This window comes from Patiria miniata, unplaced genomic scaffold, assembly GCF_015706575.1.
Source record: "Patiria miniata isolate m_02_andy unplaced genomic scaffold, ASM1570657v1 HiC_scaffold_20, whole genome shotgun sequence".
Classification (NCBI taxonomy): domain Eukaryota; kingdom Metazoa; phylum Echinodermata; class Asteroidea; order Valvatida; family Asterinidae; genus Patiria; species Patiria miniata.
The window spans coordinates 1,802,484-1,825,151 of record NW_024037059.1 but is presented as its reverse complement, the minus strand read 5'-3'; the positions used below and the strand labels follow the sequence as shown (position 1 = coordinate 1,825,151).

The following is a 22,668-nucleotide window of genomic DNA, read 5'->3' as shown; positions in this document are numbered from 1 at the left end:
CCCGGCTTTTTTGGACCCTAGCTTGCTGAATCCGACAAAATCCAAAAATAGCAAAGTGCAAAGTCGACTAAATTTCACACTCGAGAACTCCGCACTTTGTGGGAGGGGTAAACTACAAACTCTTCTTAATATAATTACAACAGAACATAATATGTTCAAATACAAATGTCTTTTATTTTAACAAACATTAAATAAGTAATTTATCAAACAAACATTCACAAAAAAAGTCATTTGGAAAACTTCAGATTCTTAATTAAACAGTTATGATCAATAAAAACTACAGGAGTAAATTAATACCAATACAATTTTCTCTTCGACTAATTTTCCTTTCCACCTTAAATAACCTGAATTATGTGACTTTGATTTAAATAAATTTTTATGGTAAAATTTTTAAAATGAAATTTTACAGTGATACATATATATATTCAATAAAAACCTTGGTAAAGTCTTTATTTCCCCTTTAAATCTTCCAAGCAATGTCAGCAGACCTTATTTGGGTTGGGGTATAGGGGAAGGAGGGAGGAAAGAGATACGAGATCATGAGGTTTAGGATCAACTTAAAAATTCACAAAAGGCAGGAGATTGTTTTTAGTCAGGTACATGAACGCAACTATTAAGAATAATTTCTGTCCCTTCTTCATCAAAAGGCAACGGCAGATGTGAGGGTCTACTCGATCTGGGGAAAAGAGACTACTTGCTTTAATATTCCATCTACCACTAATGGTTCGGTTCCCAGGATTATGACAATATGAGAATATAATTGCTATTGGCCCCCCCCCCCCCATTTAATCCTACTCATAGCCCCTCCCCATTTCACACCTCCTGTCTGCTGTCTAGCTCCCTCTATAGGTGCTGTAGGAGTAAGGACTCAGTAGTAACGGCACGTGGTAGTGTTGGCTAGGGTCCACTATCTCAAACACAATCTGCAAAAAAAGACCAATAACACAACATTATACAGCATGATATGCCATTCAAAAATAATTATTTAAACAAGGCTAGACTTGACCGAGTCTGTCAGAGGACAAAAGGTCAGTTGTCAAAGAAAATATACATTTGCAAACATCAGAAAACAAAACAACCAAATTATTATGAAATACCTTACTGGACTATATTTTCTATAAAATACTAACCCCCCAAATCCATCCATTTCTGAAAATTACAGAAGAAAGCAAATGTTGTTTATTCCCTATAAGTTCAAGCCAAATGAGAAGTGCATTGCAGAATAAGGGCACCAAGTCAACAAGAAAGGTGTTTGGAAGAAGAAAGACTGATTTTGCTGTTACCTCTACATAGGGGTAGAAACCTCTGGTGTTGATGGACTTGAAGTAGTTACCAGTATCAAACTTGATCTTATAGACACCAGACACAAACTGAGCCTGAGTCAGTAGGCCTGGAGCCCTGCCATCGTTGTTTGTTTTCCTGCAACAAGAACCCAAAATTTATCAGCCTGAAAGTCCTTCCAAACACTTATTTAGAAGAAAAAAAAGGAAAATACCTTTAAAAAAAAAAACCACACACTCAATGTTTGCATAATACAGTCATAGAAATCTTTATAAAATGTTTACATTCAAATTCATTTTTAGTTTTTTTTTTAAATTTGCTAAGTTGATAGGCATCTTTCAACACTGTGATTTTTCAGTACTATACCCCTTTGCGATGATGTCAAATTCCTGCGAGTCGGATCTCTGGAAGAATACGTCAATGTTAAGGTTCTGAGCCGGTCGTCCGAGAGCTGTGTCTAGTACATGGGTGGTCAGTGGGCTGTTGGCCATGGCTGTCTCATTCAGCTGAACAGGGTGAGGGGTTGACTGCAACAGAACGAAAAAAAAATCTTCTTTAAATTTTTTTTACAGAATTCCCCGGTAAAAACCGTTACTCCTGATGAGAGTTATATTTTGGAACCCAACATATTTCCTACAGTCACACTGTGGGCCGTATCTTTATCCATCTTTCAAAACCTGTATTAAAATTTAACACTCATTTTATACAATGCCTGAATAAATCCTCGTATCTGATTGGTATTGAACTAGTACTATAGAGTGGAACTTCTCGGCTTTGGGACTATTGTTTGGGAGCATAAGTCAATGACACGTGATCAACGACCCATCAATCACATGGAGGGGATTTATTCAGGCGTTGTATAAAAGCCAGATTCTCAGAGAGTGAAGCAATTGTGGTAAAGTGTCCTGCTTAGGAACACCGCTGACTGTAATCCAGGCCCTACCTGAACTTCGCAGCCTTCTCGCAAATGACCAATCAGTGTCTCAATGCGATCCTGTGGACTACACATTGGACTCTAGGCTCATTTCTTGTCAAAGTCCTCTAGAAAACAAAACACATTAAAAGAGTAAGTCACTGTTCAACAGGTGTTAGGGTTCATGTCCCTGCGTTTTTCAGCTGTTAGACATGATATGGCGAAACGTTAGGCAGACTGACCATGTAGGCCTACAATGTTCCCTTTCACAGATGCATCAGAAGGATGGGGAAATGTTATGCTGTGCTGTGTGCACTGTCGATGTCTGGTGGCGTACATTACTAGATTTAAACTTGGGGTGTGGGGGGGGGGGGGGCCTACCGGTGCATACATTTTTCGGAAACAATCAGAAATGTGGACTTAACTGTTGATTGGTAAAATTTGATGAAATGTTTTTGTAACACAACGGGTTACGGAAGACCCGATACAAGGCGCCTGCTGAATGGTCGGAATCTCGATGTCAAGTCAAGACGCAGTCTTGTTTTGCATCACCGAATCCACTGGCATATCAATGTCATAGACCTTTGCAGTCTATTCCACAGACTAGAACTTAGTACAGACAATGACAGGCCTAAAATAAGTAGGCACCAACCAAGGTAAGGTGCAAGGAAGACACAGATATCCGCTTTGCCCCCCCCCCCCCCCCCCCCGCCCGCCCGCGCCCCCAGCCGGTCTGGTCCAACACCTTGGAACTCCAAAATCTTGGCATCCCATCTAAACCCATTCTCAGTTATAAAGGCTAGGTCACATTTTTCATCATTACTGCCAAATTTCAGGGAAAACCGAAATCAATTAGTTACCTCAAAAAACCTTCCCATCCACACAAGCATTTGAAGCAATTATGGTTCCACACACAAACGCACGCAGCAGACGACCAACAGTGTACTGACATTGCGCCCTCAAGAGGTCAGACAAAGAATAATGCCGGTGTGGAATGAAAGGTGAGTTTATTTTGCGAAATAAAACTGGCGCTGTGCCCCCCCCCCCCAAAAAAAAATATTGACAGGATCTAGTTTCCATCTTTTTGCATGGTGAAAACGATTTGAAGATTATATTGGAAAATTACTCTGATTAGTAATTTTGTTGGAACATAGCGGTTAAAACTATGGATAAAGAAAGGTTAAAATACATGGTTTGCGTATAGGACTGGGTCATTCGCTCTTCAAAAGGGTAAACTGTGACAGAAACCTTTAATTTAGAAAACGCACTCAGGCTGTCGATTTAAAAGTTCACCAAAGCAAAAGATATTAGCCTACACCGTGGTACGTAGTGAGCGAAAAAAGAATCATAATAAACCACATGTCCAACCTATACAAGTCACGTACACCATATCGTCACCGACACCACGAAGTAACACCCATCTATATACCAGTAAAAACTAACAATCGGAGAAAACGGCAACTAAAGTTGAACGCCTTCTAAAAAGACACTTTGTGTCAAAACGACAGAGTATTTTCAGTTGGGTTTCTCGTTGACAACCACCTGATGAATTGAATTTATTAAATCTGCTGTTTTTCACCCGTTTGTGTATAAACAAGAAATAAGAGAAAAAAGATGAGTGTTAGTTCGTGAAACCGAAAAGGCTGCGAAACTGTAAATTTTCGTTTACACGAATTAACAGTCTTCAATGTATTGACACGAGGAAAGTGCAACTTCAGGTCACGTCAGCGCGCGCGCGCTCACACAACTTGTTACAAGAAGAGTGTTACTTCGTGAAAACGTTTTTGCTCACTTGTCAGCAGAGTGCGCGCCATGCATTGCAATGGTAAATGGAACTTGAGTGTTACTTCGTGAAAACGAAAATTGTCACTTTTGAGCAAAACTTGCCATGGATACTTAGCGTAATTATTAAAGTAAAGCTCTTCAAGCTTTGAAACTTCGTGCAATGGTAGGCCTTGATGAATAATTAAAAAAAAAAAAAACACGAAAATCGAAAAAAATATGGTTTAACACGGTAGAGTGTTACTTCGTGGTGTCGGTGACGATATGTACATCTTTTAGCTTTGCCATGCGGAACCGTTACCGATTGAGTAATTTCAAGGAATTGAACTGAAGGCCGGTTACTGTCTTGTGCATGGAGTGTGGTGATTGCCGATTTTCGATGATTGGTACAATCCTGTTTATTATGAAGGGCCACATTCAACATTTTCTTATTACTGGACATTTTACTTGCACATTTTCTTATTACTGGAAAACAAAGGAATTGCCCTTCAACATGGGTGTTTACTATCAAAAAGTCAAATTGGGGGTTATTCCTCATTTTGTTATGACGTACATTAAGGGCCGACGGCGCTATTTTCCGCCAATAAATCAAAATTCGAGTTTTAACCGAGTATTGCTTATAAGAACACAGTTTATTGTTACTGAAGCGAAATGAAGACTGATGATTGTGTAGCCTGGATTCGATTGCGCTTATATTAGTGACATCATCCAAGGCGTCATTTTATAGAGACAGTCATAATACCAACTCAAAATCATAATAGGAATTAGTCCCTTATGATGGTCCGTCCCGGATGTGCCAAATTTCGGCCCTTGGCTCATGGAGGGGATACTATTTTCTAGGAGAAACTGTCAGGGACACAATATCCTGGCAAAACAAGGAATATCCCGCGGTGGAGGGGGGGGGGGGGGGTTCAAAATCACCTTCTATAAACGTTAGCGTTGTCTCTGTGTTGTCTTTATTCAAGTCTGATTTGCCTCTTTCACTGTTGGACATAATAGTCTGCGTCCTAGTTCTGTGGTAATAGGCTTTAATTAAGTCTATCGATGAATGCGCGCGCAGACGTCTTCTTTAACTAGAACTGCACGTGTTTCGCTGGTATTTCATCAACTCTATAGAATTATCATGTAGGCTATTTACGCTGCTACCAGCGAAACTTGAAGTCAGCCATCTTTGTTCGGCGAGGCGCGGGAATTTGGACACGCTTGGTGCTCATATTTTGAGATAAAATGTGCATTGCCCAAATGACTTTACGAGAGTCTTCAAATACTGATTACGTAATGAGTATTGGTCTGCCAAGTAGGTGAGCGTCGTAGTGAACCTAACCTGCTACTTAGTTGTCTTGCATTTTGGACCGTTGCATACTGTGCAGATGTAGCGGGGGCCGGGGGGGGGGGGGGGGGTGATGGCGGGGCGGGGCTTTTGTAAGATGGGAAGGGGTGGGCTATGTGTGGCTCAACCCGCCCTTCAATTTGCGGCTTTTGTTTCCTACACAACCTAGGCTCCCCCCCCCCCCTCAGCTCTGACTCAATTTTTTTGACTTCATAAATGTTGCAAACAGTGGCGCACCGGGGGGGGGGGGGGGGGGGGGGTGCTCGGGCCTTGAGCCCCCAAGAGTAGAGGTTTGTCAATTTTATTTATTTTTAGGGGGGTAATTTATTATTTTTAATCCCATGATTTGCCCTTGGTGATAATAAGGTGGCCTATTTTTGAGTAGAATAGGGGTGCGGAAGTCAGAAAGTGACGCCACCAACGTCAAAATAATCTGCCCCCCCAAACAAAGAGAAATTGAACACAAATTATCAAATTGCTTAGTAAGTTGAATATTGTTTTGAAAATTTTTTTTCCTCAGATCAGACAGACTTTTGCATGCTGCCCTATAGCAGGCTGGACTTGACCAGACCAGTGCCTAGACTAGGCAAGGCAGGCTAGATGACCATCACCATAGTGACTGGGATGACCTTAAGGGTGAGTCAAACTAAGCATGCAACCTGCTCCATCAAAACTCATCACAATGTGCACCCAGGAACCTCAAATTGTCATAGTTAAGGAAAAGATTTGGCACAAAACCAGGTCTTTCCTAAATTGTTTCTCCTTAGGCCGAGTAAAAAAAAATAGTTTCTCGTCCGGGTTTTTTTTTAAAAGGAGGAAGCGGGGCTTTTTATTATTTATTTTTGTCAACATGACCGCCTTTTCAAAATTTCCTGCAACCGTTGGTGTTCCACTGTTGAAAGAAACTTTTAAAGATGAAAGACAATGTGTTGGACAAGAGAACTGAACATATTTACAGTGTCATTTAGAGTTGTATTGTATTGGTATTTATTTTCCGATGAATTTGTAGACTTTCGGTGTTTTTCTACTACATTTTTCAAAAATAAAAAATAATAAAAAAATCCAGGCGGCCTCCAAATAGGAAGCGGGCCGGGACGAGAAACTGGTTTTTTTTTTACTTCTCCTTATTTTGACTTTGTTGTAATTGGTGATGAAATTTGAAACAACAGTTGGACTTTTCGGACAGATCACATGCATGAATGTCTTGTCTGGAAAAAATTAAAGAGGAATGGAAAATTGCCTCTTAAATGGTCACTGATTGATTTCGCACAAATTCAAAATCAGGGAAGAAAATCATGGAAGTGAAAGCGTGCAGTCAAATTCAAATATTAATTTCATGATTGGTTGATTTTCTTGTTGCTACCAACATATGGTGCACACTTCTTTGATGGAGCAGGTCTTACAGTTTTCATAGGAGCAAAGCTAGCTTGGTTTAATGAAATGCAAGATCTTTTCTAACTTTTTAAAGATGAGACTGTTTCACAGGGTTCTGCCACAACCCTGCAAAATCCTGGAATTTATAGCTGTCGTGCATGGAAAGTCATGGAAAAATATTGAGCTATGGCTGCATTCCAGTTGACTATACTTTTTCTTTATATGCTTACATGCGCAGTACTTGTTCAGTGTTCAATGCACCATTGTGGTGCTTTTGTGGTGCTCAGTGATAACTTGTCAAACTGGAAGGCTAAAAAGCGGTTGCCAGAACAGCATCTAGGAATTGGTCATTGAAACCCTAATTTTGTTCTGGAAAAGTCATATGGGATTTCATTTGAAGATTACTGTAGGAACACTGGTTTTTGTTTCTGCATAGCGTCCCTAAAAGTACACACACATGCTCATTATCTTTGGTTGTGACAGAAGACCATGGATGAACAGTTTGAAATAGTTTCACATTTTCTTGTATTTTTTTAGGGTGGACCTGATCGGATCCTCTGTCTCTACAAACCGAAATGTTTGAATGGATTTTTTTTTTACTAAGTTGTGGACAAACTTATCGTGGGTTTTAGTGGGAATAACTTTTTCATTAATCCTGCCGATACAAAATGCTAAAACTGTTCAATTGTTGGCCCCAAAAAGTGTAATATGTAGCAAGTTTATTGCTCACTTTTCAATCTCTGAGCAACTGTTTTTTTGATAAAGGAAGAAGTGTTTTTCGAAGGAAGACAATTAATCTAGACTGATACTTTGAAATTCTACATTGATAATCATTCGGTGACACATAATAAAGTGGAAAATACAAATTGTGTTTACAACCGTGATGGTCATTTTGGCTGGTTCGGGATTAGCTATAACATACCCCACAAAATGATACTTAATTTCCCTTGCAAACAGTGGCTAGATTTGTTGGTGACGGTGTCCTTTCACTGGATAACTGACGATTCTTACCCATAGGAGAGGCCCATAAGCTTGATTGGCCAGAATATTTCACCCTCATTTCTTCATTCTTTCCTCTATGAATGACACAACTTCTACAAAGCTACACATGTGAAGCTTTTGAATTTTTTTCATTTTGTCCTCCATACTTTTGTCTTTCAATCTTCCTCTATTTCCTCTGTTTGGTTTTCCACGCTTGCTCATGAATCTCAAATTGTTTCTCATATATCAATATGACAACAAATGTTAATCTTACATGTATCTCAATTGATCTTTCATCACAAGTACGTAATAATACCACATTTGAGTAAAAACTCCTCTGCCAAAACATAAATCCAATTCTCTGCAAAACTTTGGGCTTCAAGTGTCCTAATCAGGGAAACTCTCGCAAAAAAAAAAGATGTACATTGAAACTTTTTTTAAGTACAATCAAAGTCACATAGCTTTCTTAAAGTCAAAGGCTGGTCTTAAAACTTTGATAGCACTTCTATATTCATGGAGGGACTTTGTTCGCGTGGATCACAAAAGTGTGGATGAACAGCATCGAAAATTGGTATAAAAGCTAATAACTAATTTATTGCGAACATGCAAGTTTGCAGAATGTTTCTTCTTGGATTGAATACAAGCAAATCCTCAATATGTGATGTCCTCACATAGTCTGCATTGCTGCATCCACAGACTTGGTAAACCCAATAGATGAAGCATTCCGTTGATTACAAAGTCCCTTCAACTCGGGCCGTTAGTAGGGGCGATCGCGTAATTTTGTCGGTCTTGTGCACATAACTATTTTTGTGAATGTTAATGGTGGGTCACATTGTGGCAGTCATGTTAATGTCAGTTGCTTGGGTAGTCACTCAAGTCGGCCATTCCTGAGAGTCAACCCCCTTCTCTTTGGACACTCACTTCACAAGGCACTCCATTTCCAGCCAGACTTTTTAACTCAACAAGATCCCTTCTGCTTTTCTGTTGTTTTTCAAATAAGAACAGAGGACTGTTGCAACTTCCATCAGGTTTTGTCCCTGATCACAACTGCTCTCCCTCTTCTAATGAGGGTCATTTTTTTTGTTTCACACAGACCTTTGTCAGTTCTTTTCTTTGCTCAAAATACATCATCCTTGCAAGTTTCAGCAATTCAACAATATTCAACAATATTCAGCAAGTTTCAACAATATTCAACAATATTCAGCAAGTTTCAACAATATTCAACAATATTCAGCAAGTTTCAACAATATTCAGCTTGCCCTGTTCCCTGTCTGATGATACGGACATTCAAGCTGCAATACGTGTACATGTAGCTCCAGCCCATTTGTACATTATCAAAATATTGAAAAATGTCATCTTAGTTCTTGTGCACTTGTTGCCTGACATTTTCTTTACACTTGTTTACCACTGTACCCAAGCCCCTCCTTTCGTTTGATCAGTCACAGACAGTCAAAACTTCAATCCTGTCCCCTGCCATGCCTTTTACACAGGTAGTCACCAACAGTCAGATCATATTTCTTGTTGGCACGGTGACAGTTATCCGTCAACAGACACAAAAGCAGGCAACTGATAGGCACAGCTGGCTTATCAGTCTCATACAGTCCAAGCATGAATGTAGCTACATTTGTTCATCAGGTTTCATAACAATCACAGCCAGTCAATTCTGCTTAATGAACTTGAAGGCAGGGAGACCTGAACTGTTAAAAACAGTCACTTGATTTATTTTGACTGCTGGGCTGGCCTTGTTCAACTTGTCAGCCAGAAAGGGAGGTTGTTCTAAAAGGCTTGAATGCATTCTCATTTTCAAATCATAAATGTTTGCCCTTGATTGCACTAAATACACAGAACTTTTTCTCTCATGTCGGAGGCAACTTCAGCCCAGCTTCATGCAGCTCTTGCTCAAGCTTTAATGAAAAACACTACACACATTTATCTATCTTTCTTTTGCTGTGTTTGAACCCTGTGCCAGACATTGAATTTTCTCTGGACATCTTTGACATAAGCAAAGCGTCAGATCTTGTATTTGTTGTACTTTCCAATATCCTTGCTCATCATTTCTGTCTATTTTTTCATCCCCCCCCCAAACAAATCAAGTTGTAAAATTTCAAATCTTGAAATCTTTTAATAGAGAAATTGAGTGTTAGGAATAAACCATGCCAATGATTCTCTATATTCCACCAGAAAGTTTTCTTTGCTTGCAATAAGTGCTGTCAAATGTTTATTTCAAGTCTGAGACAGCTTCATCAATTGTCATGCAGCAACACTGCTCTTCATACACCTTTGTCTTCTCTCCTTTATCTTTATCTTCATACACCCACGCTGTTTGGCCAATATGTCAAGTATTTAATTAACCATGTACTGGAAACTTTTTCTAGTTCCTGGAAAAGTACTTCCTCGACTGACACAGTTAGGCTGCAATTCTTAGATCATGTTTATTGGTCTCTCTCTCTCTCTGTGTTGACTTCAATACTTCAGCGAACCACAGCCTCCTCCACCCACCTATACCTGCCACGGCTCTCCATCCTACCCCACATTTCCCCACATTTCCCCACATATCCCCACATCCCACCACCCCTTGCTGAACAAACACCAAGTACATGTATCCCTTTAACCTACCACATTTTGCCTTAACTGTCAGGCCAAGCTGCATAGCTGTACTTTCACAAATTTCCTTTTCTCATCCTACATGCATATTCCTCGACCTCCACCCACACTTTCTGCCCCCTCCCCGGAAAAAAACCCCAACAACAAACAAACAGGAAAAAGGTGTATCATGCTATAGTAGTTTAGTTTAAATCCTTTCATCTAAGGAAGCAGGCAGAAAGTTGACTGGCAATTCAGAAAAAAATAGTCTTTTTGCTATATATTGGTTTCCGAAGTTAAAGGCAGCTTGAATGAATCCAAACATGTTTCTAGACAGGTTCAGCCATGTGTGCTTGATTTTCAAATGCAATGATCAAAATAACGTGGATTAGTCAAAGCTTTGAAGTTGTTGAATCTGATTTGAAACTCGCTTAACTGTAACTGGTTAAATGGACCTGCATCAAAGGCATTAGTATCAATACTTTGTAAATGTAGATAATTTGGTTTGGGGAGTTTCAGCTCGCTGTAATGGCTTGAAGCATGAATGAACCACGTTTCACTCATTCATCAAATTCACGTGGAACACATGCTACAGTGTTTAACCTTACTGTGTTCATTCCCGGATGGAGATCCATGAATCTAAACTCCAGACAAACATTTTTACAAAATTGTTGATTCATTCAAAAAAGGTTAGAGGGCCTCATGAGGTTTTGACCCTGGCATGATGTTGGAGAAAGATTCTGCAAAAGTGCAAAGATCCAAACCTTAGGTTCATTTACTACTGTGTACCGGTATTTCAAGTCAATCCAGTTACATGTAGTAAGCAGTTGTGCAGCAGGTGGTTTTTTTTCCACTTTTCTTTATTCATCAGTAAAATTCTGTTCATGTTAAGTTCTTAATATTTCTTTAACGGAATGAACCTGGACAAAATAAAATACACTAAAAATCCAGGCATCAATTCCCTAGAATTACTGTGAAAACTGAGAATAGTGTTGTGGTTAAGACCTTTTTCCAAGATCTCACACAAATGCTTATAACAAGAAAGGTGAAATGTGAATCGCGTCCAACTTGAATGTATGTTTTGCTTTGAACATGCATACAAAACAGATGCTTAAATTCACGTTACTTTGAACAGACGTTTATTAGGATCATCATTATTGTATTCAGATTTTCTCTGAAAATCTTGAGGTCTTGAAAGGTCTTGACTGTAGTACTCAGAAGCAGATCCATTTACTGAAGGGGGATGGAAACCCGCATTTGCTCGTGTTGGTGAAACTTTCTGTATTTGAAGTGATTAAATAGCCAGTTGACAGAATAAGAAACAGGGAACAAAGACAAGACGTTACCTCAAAACAAAACAAAACCAGTGTGAACAATGGGGGGGGGGAGGGGAGGAGGCCTGCCAACTGCATCCCCCTCTGGATCCGCTCCTGACCGACTGCAGGTTTTACCAATTAAACTTACTTCCATTTTTTTTTTTTTTTTTTTTTTAACAATTCAAAAACTAACCACGAATTGTAATTTGTGGACTCAAAATAAACTTCATAATAATGGGAATCCCCATAGCTACATTGTATAATTTCTAAAAAGTCAACATATATTCTTTACACCCATGTACAAACTTGACCCACACAAATTTGCACAATTTGGTGGCATACACATGCAGCTACTCCTTTTGAAAAATGTGATTCATATCATGAAATAGTGCCAAAGGTATGAAATTATTTGAAACAAATCCCCCTTTATTAAAAGTAGATCGTGTCTGCCTTGCTAAATCATAGCCTTGGGGATTACAAACAAATGATTGGTGGAGTTAATTACTTACAGACAAATCAAAATGGGACTTGAAATTTGACTATAATTGCAACTTTTAAAATATTTTTGTTGACATTAATAATACGGAGAGTTTGTTTCCAATATGTGATGAACGTCATTTTGTTCCCTGTTAGAATCCTGCCCTCTACTGGCTGCCCAAAGTCAGATATGACAGCTATTTGTAGTCAAACACAATAATTTAAGAGTAGGCCTACAATGATTAATGAAAGTGAAAAATGTAGTTTAGTAACAGCTGATATACATTTGTACTGTGTATTATAGTATGCAACCTTTGAACTTGGAACTTTTTTTCAAATGGATATGTCACATTTTGGAAACAAATGATAGTTGGTTTCTGATTACCAAACTTAGTCACCATTGAGAAGGGTGATCCATTTGGATAAAGTTTATTAAAACGAATACTACTGATGTTGACCAAGTCTCTGATCTGTCAGTTCCTGAAGGAATATTATGTTCAACTTGCTTGCAACTGGCAAACTATATGAGAATAAGGTTATAGTCATTGATGGAAAATGTTTTTTTTTTTAAGTGTTACTTATTCTAGATGATATTGAGAAAGTTTGTCATTATTTGTGACCATTCATTGATGGTTGTTGATGCTACAGAGTGGTCACTGGAGAAAGGATTTTGTTATAGATAAAGAAAGTCTAATCACGTTTTAAAATGTGATTACTGCAAGGATTTTTCATTCTTAATAGTTAATGGATGAAAAGGTTGATCACATGATCGAAAGCTGTTTGGAGAATTAACTGATCGAAGTCAGTGCAGCAAGTTTGTCATGTGTTATTGATGGCAAGAGTTAAACAGAGTGAAGTTGATTTATGGATGAAGAATTGCAGATCAGTGAGAAGAAACTGGTGACAGTCAGGATATGCTGACCAAAAAATGCTGAGTTTTATCTCCGGTTCTTCTCAGAACCAAGTTTCTCTTTTGGAGTTGGTCACTTCACATTGTATCTGTAAATTTCTCTCAACTTCCTACAAAGATGATTCATCACTTACTAAGAAGTTGAACACTGCTGGAAACATAACTGATGATTGATATTTATGTTTAGAAAGTCAATCATTTGCAGTGTCATTTAATTGCTGGAGGAATCTGGTCAGCAACAGTGATTGAGAGGTTGATTATTCATCGCAAACTTGTATGGAGTAATGTCTTCATCTGCATTGAATCATCACTGAACACAGTTTTGTCGCAAATATTTGACAAGAAGAAAGGCAATTGATTGTCTAATGTAAATCTGGAAAGTTACTGAACGCATTGGAAAACGTGCTACAGGTATTGGTGAATGCAATGGATGTCATCAATGTAAAGGTTCAGTTGACATCACACTGTTGGATCAGAGTTTAATAACACTTGTCTAGAAAGTGGATTGCTGATTTGAGTCGTCTATCATGGTAGATAATCTTGGACAGCTGAAACCTAAATGATTTCATATGAGTGACGAATATCACAAAATGATGACTTTAATGGAGGAGGTTGAAATCCAAAGTCAGAAGTCCATTCTAAATGACAGAATTTACAATTGCATGTCGTCCATTCTGCTGAATTGAAACACTTGCTGAGGCTGTTACCGAGAGTCAAACCTGGTACCTGTTGTATTCATGGTGGAGGAAGATAGTTCTTGGCCTGTCTGGTTGTTGTCAAAGTAGGAGGCGCCTGATCCTTGGAATAGCCCCACTTCAGGGTGTTGCCTAGGTAACCATTGCCTTGGTAACGGAGATGGCGTAACCCCATGCTGCTGTGTGGGAGCCCAGTTGGCATGGTGTGGGTCAGTATTGTAAGAAGTCTGGAAGATGCAGATGGTTTGAGATCAAGGAGGCAATAGAGCTTATAATTAACCCTAACAGAACTCAACCCATCAAACCCCAACAGCATTGTTGGAATCTGTCTGGATGGGTACAGTACCCCTTAATTGACAGTCTATTACATTGGGTTGGCACACCTCCAGAAACTAAGTCAGAAATATGTGTGTACAGTTTCCCATATGGTGTTGGATTTTGCCAGGATGGGTATGGTTCCTAGTAAATCATGCTAGGGAGTTAGGGTTAAGGCAACTATTTCCTGCGTAATCACAGCTACATCTTGCCCTAACTTCTCTTTGCCTGTAGAGTCATGCAAGATTATACAAGAAGGTTAAATACATATTTTCAGGAGGTTAAGGTTCCCACTGTTTGAACATTGCAATTTGAAAAAAAGTGCAGTAATTTTGCAGAGATTATGTAGAAAGATTTTTAAAAATCTGTAACTTAAACTCTGACTCACTTTGAATGCAGTGAATTTAATTTCTTTGTATTAAAGTGAAAAACTGTTCCTTTTAAAACTTTTAAATGCATATATGAAACTTTATAGGGGCTTTTGTGGATTGGTATTTTTCTAGTATATACTTGTTGAATTTTTAAGCATTGAAAATGTCAAGCTTTACAGGGGCGGATCCAGGAATTTTTGCGGGGGGGGGGGGGGGGGTCAGGCCCGCCAGATTTTGTTATGTCTGATTGTTGCAGACAGGCGGACATATAGGTAACACTTAAAATTATAATACTAAATTGTTATAACTAAATATAAATAATACTAAATGTGTTTCAGAGCGGGGGGGGGGGGGAGGGTTTCGACCCCCCTGGATCCGCACCTAGTTTAGGTCCAAAAAAAAAAGTCTCCGGTTTCTGGTATGCGCGCGCGTCGCCGTAGCCATGCGCGTCGGCAAAATGAAAAAGTTTTTTTTTTAATGAAAGATGATGTCCCAAAACCGCCAAACTCACTGGTTTGACTGGAATACTGCTGCTGCACAATTTTAACGTGTTTTTAGATTGGGTTATGGTCGAGAATAAGCTTTATGTGGCCTCTCTGGACTCCCATATATTTGCACTAAGTTTAGTCGGGCACCATTTGCAGTCATCAGCACTCATTTGAAGCAAAAAAATCAGGTTAAAAAAAAAAGCCGCGTTGCCGCGTCACTTTTTGGGCAAGCTCCATACCAGAAACCGGAGACTTTTTTTTTTGGCCTTATGCAAAGTATAGTAAGACAGTATTTACATTGCGCATTACCCAAACAAAAAGGATGTCTGGATTTTTAGGGGCAAAGTTTTTTATTCTGTGATATTTCACCAGGGGCAACTACAAGACCTTGTGAAAAAGATGTGAATAAGGCGGAATAAAAAAAACAACATGTTTCTCGTCCGGGTTTTGAAAAAAAGGAGGAACGGGGCTTTTTATTTTTTATTTTTTATTTGTTTCAAGATGGCCGCCATTTAAAAATTTCCTGCAATTGTTGGTGTTTCCACTGTTCAAAGACACTTTTAAAAATGAAAGATAAGTTGGACAAGAGAACTGAACATATTTACAGTGTCATTTAGACTTGTATTGGTCTACAATTTATTTTCCGATGAATTTGTGGACGTTTTCTGTGTTTTTTTACTGCATTTTTCAAAAATAAAACATAATAAAAAAATCCAGGCGTCCTCCAAAAAGGAAGCGGGCGGGGACGAGAAACATGTTTGCTTTTTTACTTCGCCTAACTTCTTTTTTTTCTTTTTTTTAGCAAACTTTACTGAAGCAACATTTTGATGCAATCCTGAACTCGATTTACTTCAACTTGCATGTCATAACACTACAGTATTTTAAATAAATTACAAAGACTTGTACTGAATGAGTTACAGCAGTCAGTTTTCACTGCAACTGATCAATCCACTTGGCTTCATTGCCAAATCATGAAGAAGGATGCACACACTGTTGATGAAGTCCCTCAAATTTGCCTAGGTGCTAATATCCATGTGTGTTTCTCATCTTTCATACTATGACTTGCTAAAAAAATAATGTTGAATCTATCGGTTTGGTCATGTTGGTTGGTTTAAGTATGGTCAGTACATGTATGTAAGTGGTCAGGACAATGTCAATGGTTTAGAGTTGAATCTTGCCTACTTGACCTACAATCTCTTCAATTCTGGATTGTTATTAGTGTAACATACATGTACATATCTTTCTATCTTCAATTCGAGATTGTTATTAGCTAATGTAACATGGATGATCTTTCTGTCCTCTAATTCTTGAGCTGTGTCTTCCTTGTTACTGGCAGCTTTTCCCACAAACATGGATATTATTGTCACACTTGAATACTCATTGTTCCTAACCCCCCCCCCCCCCAGTCCCCACCCCTCCTTCCCAAAGCTATATTCCTGAGACCCCCTGCCTGGCACATACACAACAACATGGGCAGAATATAATCAGCCTTGAATAAATGGACATATATTTAATGGTAGATATATTTTAGAATCTGATTTGAAATTAAAATTCCACACTGCTTTCTGTAATTTTATCAGATCTGCTCAGTGGTTGGCATATTATCCTTCGGTACATGAAGGACAATTTAATATATGTCTTACATGAACTTGCCTGGGATGTGTGGAATTTTTTCCCCCTTGAAAATTTAGAAAACACAAAGACCTGTGAACTGCAAGGTAATAAATTGGCAATTCCACTGTCACTCACATTACATTTATATGAGGCTACTTTGACCTCTCACTGCTTTCAAAGTATTTGATCAAGAAACAGCCAAGCCATACAACAATCAATTCAACCCATTCAGTCTCTTTTTTTGAAAAAGTGTGTTTGTTGGTCTTCACTCATGTTACAAAAAAAAAAGGCATGGAAAATTTTCCTGCAATGTTCTCCTGAAGTCTTTTCAAACTGTAGTCTGCAACACAGAAGAAACATTGTTATATGTTTTATTGAACCCATAGCTAGATATAAAATCCCATTTTTAATAAAAACCAGTGTGTATTTTAAATGCAAGGGACATTAGATTACAGGGAGAATCGCTCACTCACATTACATCACTCATATTATATTAAGCCTGTTGCGGGTACCTGGGTACCCGCCCCCGGAGGCCAAGAACCGGTTCCATTTTATCGGGTCGGGTACCCGTAACCGAATTTATAAATTTCGACGCAACGTCCGAGACAAAAAAAACCACAAGTACGTGCATTCAAATATCACTAACAGAAGATTAACAAAGTTCAAAGTGAGTTTACCGACGATTCCAAAACTCCATTTCGCGGTTTATATTTTGTTTTCAGTTTTATTTAGACTATCTTTGATGCGTCTCCAGAAGCCCGAAAGTGGCGAAACACGATAGTATCAACCCATTGTTTGTGTTTGTAATAAAGCTTCTTGTAGCCGCTAGCCAGGAAATCATATTCTTTGATGCGCCGCAGATGGCGGGTAGTACCCATAACAAGTCCGTAACCTAAGATTTACAAAGTTCAAAGTGAATTACCGATCATTCACTGAAAACTCCATCTTGCGGTTTTTAGTTTGTATTTAGTTTTGTTGACTATCTTTGAAGTTTGAATTGATGTGTCTCCAGAAGCACCAAAGTTGACCCATCATGTTTTTAATAAGTTTCTCGTAGCGGGCCGCCAGGAAATGATCTTCTTTGATGCACCGCAGATGGCGGAATAAACAAACGATACTAAGTGATTGGCGTTTTAATTGCAGTCACGCACAATAAAAAAAGATGACAAGTTACTTTGCTGTGTCTGTGTGATTATTTCTTGTCCCTGACATTCCCTGTCTCATAACCTTGCTGTCCGGTGATCATCATGCCACGTTCAGGAAGTAGCCACGTTTGGTCACATTTTGAGAAAAAGTCAAAACTGTTTGTTAATTAATTGTTTTTCTTTAACCCAATTTTTTTTCTGATGTACGATGTCTCAAAGCCTGAGAAAGTTTTAAGGGCATTTATAATTTCCTATGATCGAACAAAGTGTAGATAAAAAATATACCTTTAACAACAAATGATATAATAAAAAAAATAACCGCGCGCCAATATTTTCTGCGGAACTGGCCAATCACAACGCACGTAAGAAGTATATAATAGACATTGAATTTGCAATTCCTATTTTTTGACTGACAAATCGACCATTTGCAAATCGGTATACCTGCACAGAAAGCATTACAGAACACAATGGGGTGTTTAGAAACGAAAGCACCTACTTCCGGGTTGGCGTTACTTCCGGGGTTTTGGGGGGGGGGGGGCTTTTACGGGTACCCGGGTACCCGACCTTGACCGGGAAAGGGTACCCGGTTCCAGTCAAAACCGTAAACAGACAGGCCTATATTATATGTACTTGCTCTTCATAGTTTCTAAAATCTGAATTTGATGAACTCCAACATCAATTGTGAAGCTCTTGTCTCATAAAATATGAACCTTCTCTCTGCCTTGAAAACAAAAATGCTTACATTCATTCAATTCAAGACACTTATAGTAACAAATGCATCCTCTTCCCTGCTATGTCTTTACACAGGCTAGTCGCCAACAATCAGATATTTTCAAGCAAGCACTTTGACTAGTCAAATTCAATCAATAACAGACAAAAACATGCAAGTGGTAGGCATAGCTGGCTTATCAAGTCAAAACATTGCATAAACAGTCACAGCCAGTCAATCCTGCTTTTATATAGGCTGTGAGCTCTAGCTGATCTGTTGAAAACAGCCACTTGATTGGTTTTGACAGCACTCAGACAACTTGGCGCAGAATGTATGTTTGCATAGGAAGGTCTTAAAAGTAGGTGCCAAAGTGACTACAAAAAATCCATGGTTTTAGCACAAAAGACAATTTTCTTGGACCAGAAAAATCACACAAAACTACATTCCATCCCACTGGCATATACCACTCAAATGAAAGATCTTGCATTTCTCCTTAATTTCACACCACATTTCTTGTTGTGATGCTTGATTTCTTAAATTTTCCAATTTCAGCCTTTTCCACTTTTGCATGGAATCGCCCATGCCCAATTAAATGTGCATAAAGGATTTCTTACTTAAAAGTGAACTAGATTGAGCTATGTGTGTATAGTGGTGTTCCCTAACGTGGCACACTTAGACCTTTACCCCGACTTTCCTCATGTAGAATTGCCAAACTTCTTTGTTGACAAACTTCAAATTCTTTCAGTGAAATACTTTTCCCTTATTAATGCGTGCTATTTAATCTCAGTGAACAATTTCGGTGTCATGAAATTTAATCCGAAATTCAAAAACAGAGGCATCCGGAAAATTGGGCACAAACTCGGCTGAGTGTTCCCTGACGTGTCGCACTTTAATAAATCTCGGAAAATTCCAAATTAACATTTAAGAATTTCTGTAAAGTCAATAAATTCTGATAAACCATTATTATCTCTACTTACATACCCAAATAGAAGTTTGTCAGAAAATTATTTTCTTATTTTTGGGGGGACATTTCAAAAGGTTCACTGTGCACTTCAAAATAAAATTGAAAAATATCCCCCGAAATAAATATTTCTTCTAACTTTGTAACGGGTAGATAAACTCGTGATTTATTGACGGGAGTGTTTACAACTTGATGAAATTTCACTTTCTGTGAAATTTCAGTTAACACTTTTGCTCCAGCTAGGCGCTACAGGCGAAAATCAAAGTGCGCCACATTAGGGCCCGCACCACGTTAGGGTACATCAATAATACTATTAGGTTGATTAATCTCCTATGGAAACATGCATTGTCAGCCTTGTTATTACTTGAGTCAATATTGGTCAAGACCCCCATTGGTTTGTACACAGTATGCCAGGAGGTGAGGAGGAAACTTTTGACTGTTTGTGACCTCTTAAATAGTAAGGAGGGTTAATCTAAACTTGAAAAACATTTTAAAAACGGCTGTTGTTACCATTTGTTTTCTACTTCGTAACTTTTGGCTGGAACCATTTGTCTTATCAGCCAATCAGAATTGAATTCCCAACTTTAAGTGTAAGGCATTTGTATATATCTATTACTCAACAATTGCTTCTGGAAATCTGTCTTTTTATTTGTACTTTGGAAAACCAGGAATTGTGATTTTCAGAATAAAATAAACTTGCAAAGCTTAGAAAAAGTGTAGTAAAGTTACATCTGGACCTGACAGTATCAATGAAAAAAGGTCAGATCAGTGTCTGCAGAATCTAGACATTTTATTGCATGTGCTGAAGCAGATTTGAAAAAAAAAATGGTATAAAACAAATGTTAACACCAGCCGTTCAACATGTTTTTTGTGATGTACCATTAATTGATGTTGAGAACACTTTGATAACTATGGATTTTTCCTCCATCAGGTGACTGATCACATGACTAGAGACGCTGGTTACTGGTGGACGATTCATCAGGCTCATCTTGAAGACTGCTGAAGGGACTTGGCTGGACTGGAGTGGCCTGTGTTAGACAAAAGCAAATCCATGGCAATGACAGCTCCCTATCCATCATGCAAGATGTGCATGCATCTTCAAAGGCCAAAATGTCAGGCTCTTATGAGAAGGTATTTACATTACTAAATAAACAGATGTCTGGATATTATAAACCCACAAACATAATGAAACTAAAGCAAATGTTAAAACTAGCCATTCAACGTATTTATATTTTTGATGCACAATCAGTTCATGTTGAAGACACTTTGATGAGTTTTTGTTTTTTCCCCTGTCAGGTGACTGATCACATGACTAGAGACGCTGGTTACTGATAGACGTTTCTTCAGGCTCATCTTGAAGACTGCTGAAGGGACTTGGCTGGACTGGAGTGGCCTGTGATAGACAAAAGCAAATCTATGGAGTTAACAACAGTTTATATCAGTAAAAGTTGCATTCCCAGTGCTGTTCAAGGAATATTTTTTTTTTCTCATAAATTTTCAATTTTTATGTTTGATATCCAACCCCAAAACTCAACTGGACACAAACAGATCCACTTTCTGAGCAGACTAACTCCCGGTCCATACATTATTATTAACGATTGTGAAGTGGGAACCAGCCTATACCCTGCAAGCACAAATTATTGTCGAGATGCATGTAATTCAATCTTTAGGCCGCTTTTTTTCGCATGTCTTATTCAAAGCAAATAACTTTTGTTTTGCCAAAAAAAAATTGCAATTGTTGAACACAAATCTATTTTTCAGGATGAAACTTGAAAATAGCACAGGGAATGCAACTTTAAACTTTAAAGAAACTTATATGGAAAATAAAATAAAACATAAATTGAAAAACAGTTGTTCCAGGCACATGTCACAAATTCAGAATATGTGTTTGAAATTATAGAAGAAAATTACACATTGCAAAAATTGTACAGAAGGAAACAGTGGTTTAAATTTTGGCAAGAGGCCTGATTACAGTCCTAACTTATTTCAGACTTGGCAGTCTTAACACGAATACACTCTGTATCCAAATATTTACACTGATAATTCCCTGACTCTTCAATTTGTATTAAAAGTGTTTGCACTTCAGGTCTTTATGGAACAAAATTTGAAACTATAGTATATCCTGTACACTCTCTTTAACGACCTTCACAAACATTACTTGACAAGAACCGTCTCAAAGGTTAGAACATTTTAGAATGTTTTGCAATAAGGACTGCTTTTTTTGTTGGTTGGTTATTTCCTAAAAGAAATTCAGAATTTGTTTGACGTGTGCCTGGTTCATAATGTTCAACTTGTGATAAATTGTACAATGAAAAAAAAACTTTAAATTTTTAATCTTAATATTTACCATGCTTTTAATTATATGGATCTACATGTAGAATGGCACATCATTATTTAGTAGTTGTGTGAATGTCTTTGATGTCTGTTACTGGTAATATTTCAGCAATTTAATTAAAGTTAGTGTATCATGTTTTTTCCCAAAATTTCGATTTTCTTTTCCTGAAAATAATGCCCTGCAACAAATAATAGGCCGAAAAAAAAAGTATTCGGTCTCTGGTCAGCGCGCGCGTCGATTTTAATCATGCGCGTCAACCTTTTTTTTCCCCAAAATGTTCCGCGGTAGCTCCAACAGCGCCCTCTATTGCCGCCCCTCCTCATTTTTTTTTACCAAAGAGCACCAAGGAATGGGAAATTGCACCAAGGCAAATGATCGAGAGCACCAAGGCAAATTATGGAGGACACCAATGTACATGAGGACACCAAAAAAGCGAAATAGTACCCCACCTTGTCTGTACAATCCAAGCTTGAAGAAAAAAAAAAAAAGCCACGTCCCCGCGTCAATTCCGGAACTTTGGTCTGACCAGAGACTGAATATTTTTTTTTTGGCCATAAGTTTGTTTTTTTATTTTTGCAGGCCTTTGATACAGTTAAAAAAATTGGTTTTAAACGGCGCGCTCTAGTTCACAAATTGCGCACACTATTCAGAACACATAGCGTTTACTCTTAATTAATTCAAAAGTTGAAATTAATTAATTGATTACTTGTCGTGCGCCTATTTTTGTTCGTGCAATGTCTCATTGGAAAGCTCATAACTAATAATGCTAGAACATCAATTCAATCTCAAAATCTATTTTGTAAGGTGCCACATCGAAAAAGCACATAAACACCAACTTTAAGGTATTCCATTTATAATAAAGTAAATATTAATTAATAAAATTGGAAAAGTTGTTTTTACACTGAGAATCCAGATTTTTGAAACTTGCGGTATAAAGCACACTCGTACGGTGGCAACCAAGCTTGGTTGAGAGATTTGTCTTGTTAAAAAGTCGCATGTGACTTGATCGATGTCCGCTACTTAAAATTAGATAAACTACAAAACCTTAAATTGTGTGGTTCAAAAAGTGATTGTATTCGCTGTAAATT

General features: G+C 38.2%; 1 protein-coding gene and 1 long non-coding RNA gene across 4 annotated transcripts; one reads left to right on the top strand and one right to left on the bottom strand.

Annotated features, from left to right (window-relative positions):
• Positions 1 to 150: 150 nt before the first annotated feature.
• LOC119728366 (5-hydroxyisourate hydrolase-like) lies at positions 151 to 3,162 on the bottom strand. 2 transcript variants are annotated; one of them, XM_038200582.1, is made up of 5 exons: positions 3,055 to 3,162; positions 2,225 to 2,322; positions 1,648 to 1,808; positions 1,284 to 1,419; positions 151 to 923 (listed from the first exon to the last, which is right to left on the bottom strand). In XM_038200582.1, exons 2-5 carry the CDS (start codon positions 2,288 to 2,290, stop codon positions 834 to 836), a joined length of 453 nt encoding a protein of 150 aa, XP_038056510.1. In that variant the 5' UTR covers positions 2,291 to 2,322; positions 3,055 to 3,162; the 3' UTR covers positions 151 to 833. The 2 variants fall into 2 exon arrangements, with proteins under 2 accessions (XP_038056510.1, XP_038056511.1); XM_038200583.1 differs by having other exon boundaries at positions 1,648 to 1,787.
• A 1,955-nt stretch (positions 3,163 to 5,117) lies between these two features.
• LOC119728481 lies at positions 5,118 to 21,776 on the top strand. Of its 2 annotated transcripts, none has more exons than XR_005271070.1 (4): positions 5,118 to 5,277; positions 5,827 to 5,942; positions 20,177 to 20,376; positions 20,542 to 21,776. It is a non-coding gene; the product is annotated as an uncharacterized LOC119728481 (long non-coding RNA). The 2 variants fall into 2 exon arrangements; XR_005271071.1 differs by lacking the exon at positions 5,118 to 5,277 and adding an exon at positions 5,578 to 5,596.
• The last annotated feature ends 892 nt before the right edge of the window (positions 21,777 to 22,668 follow it).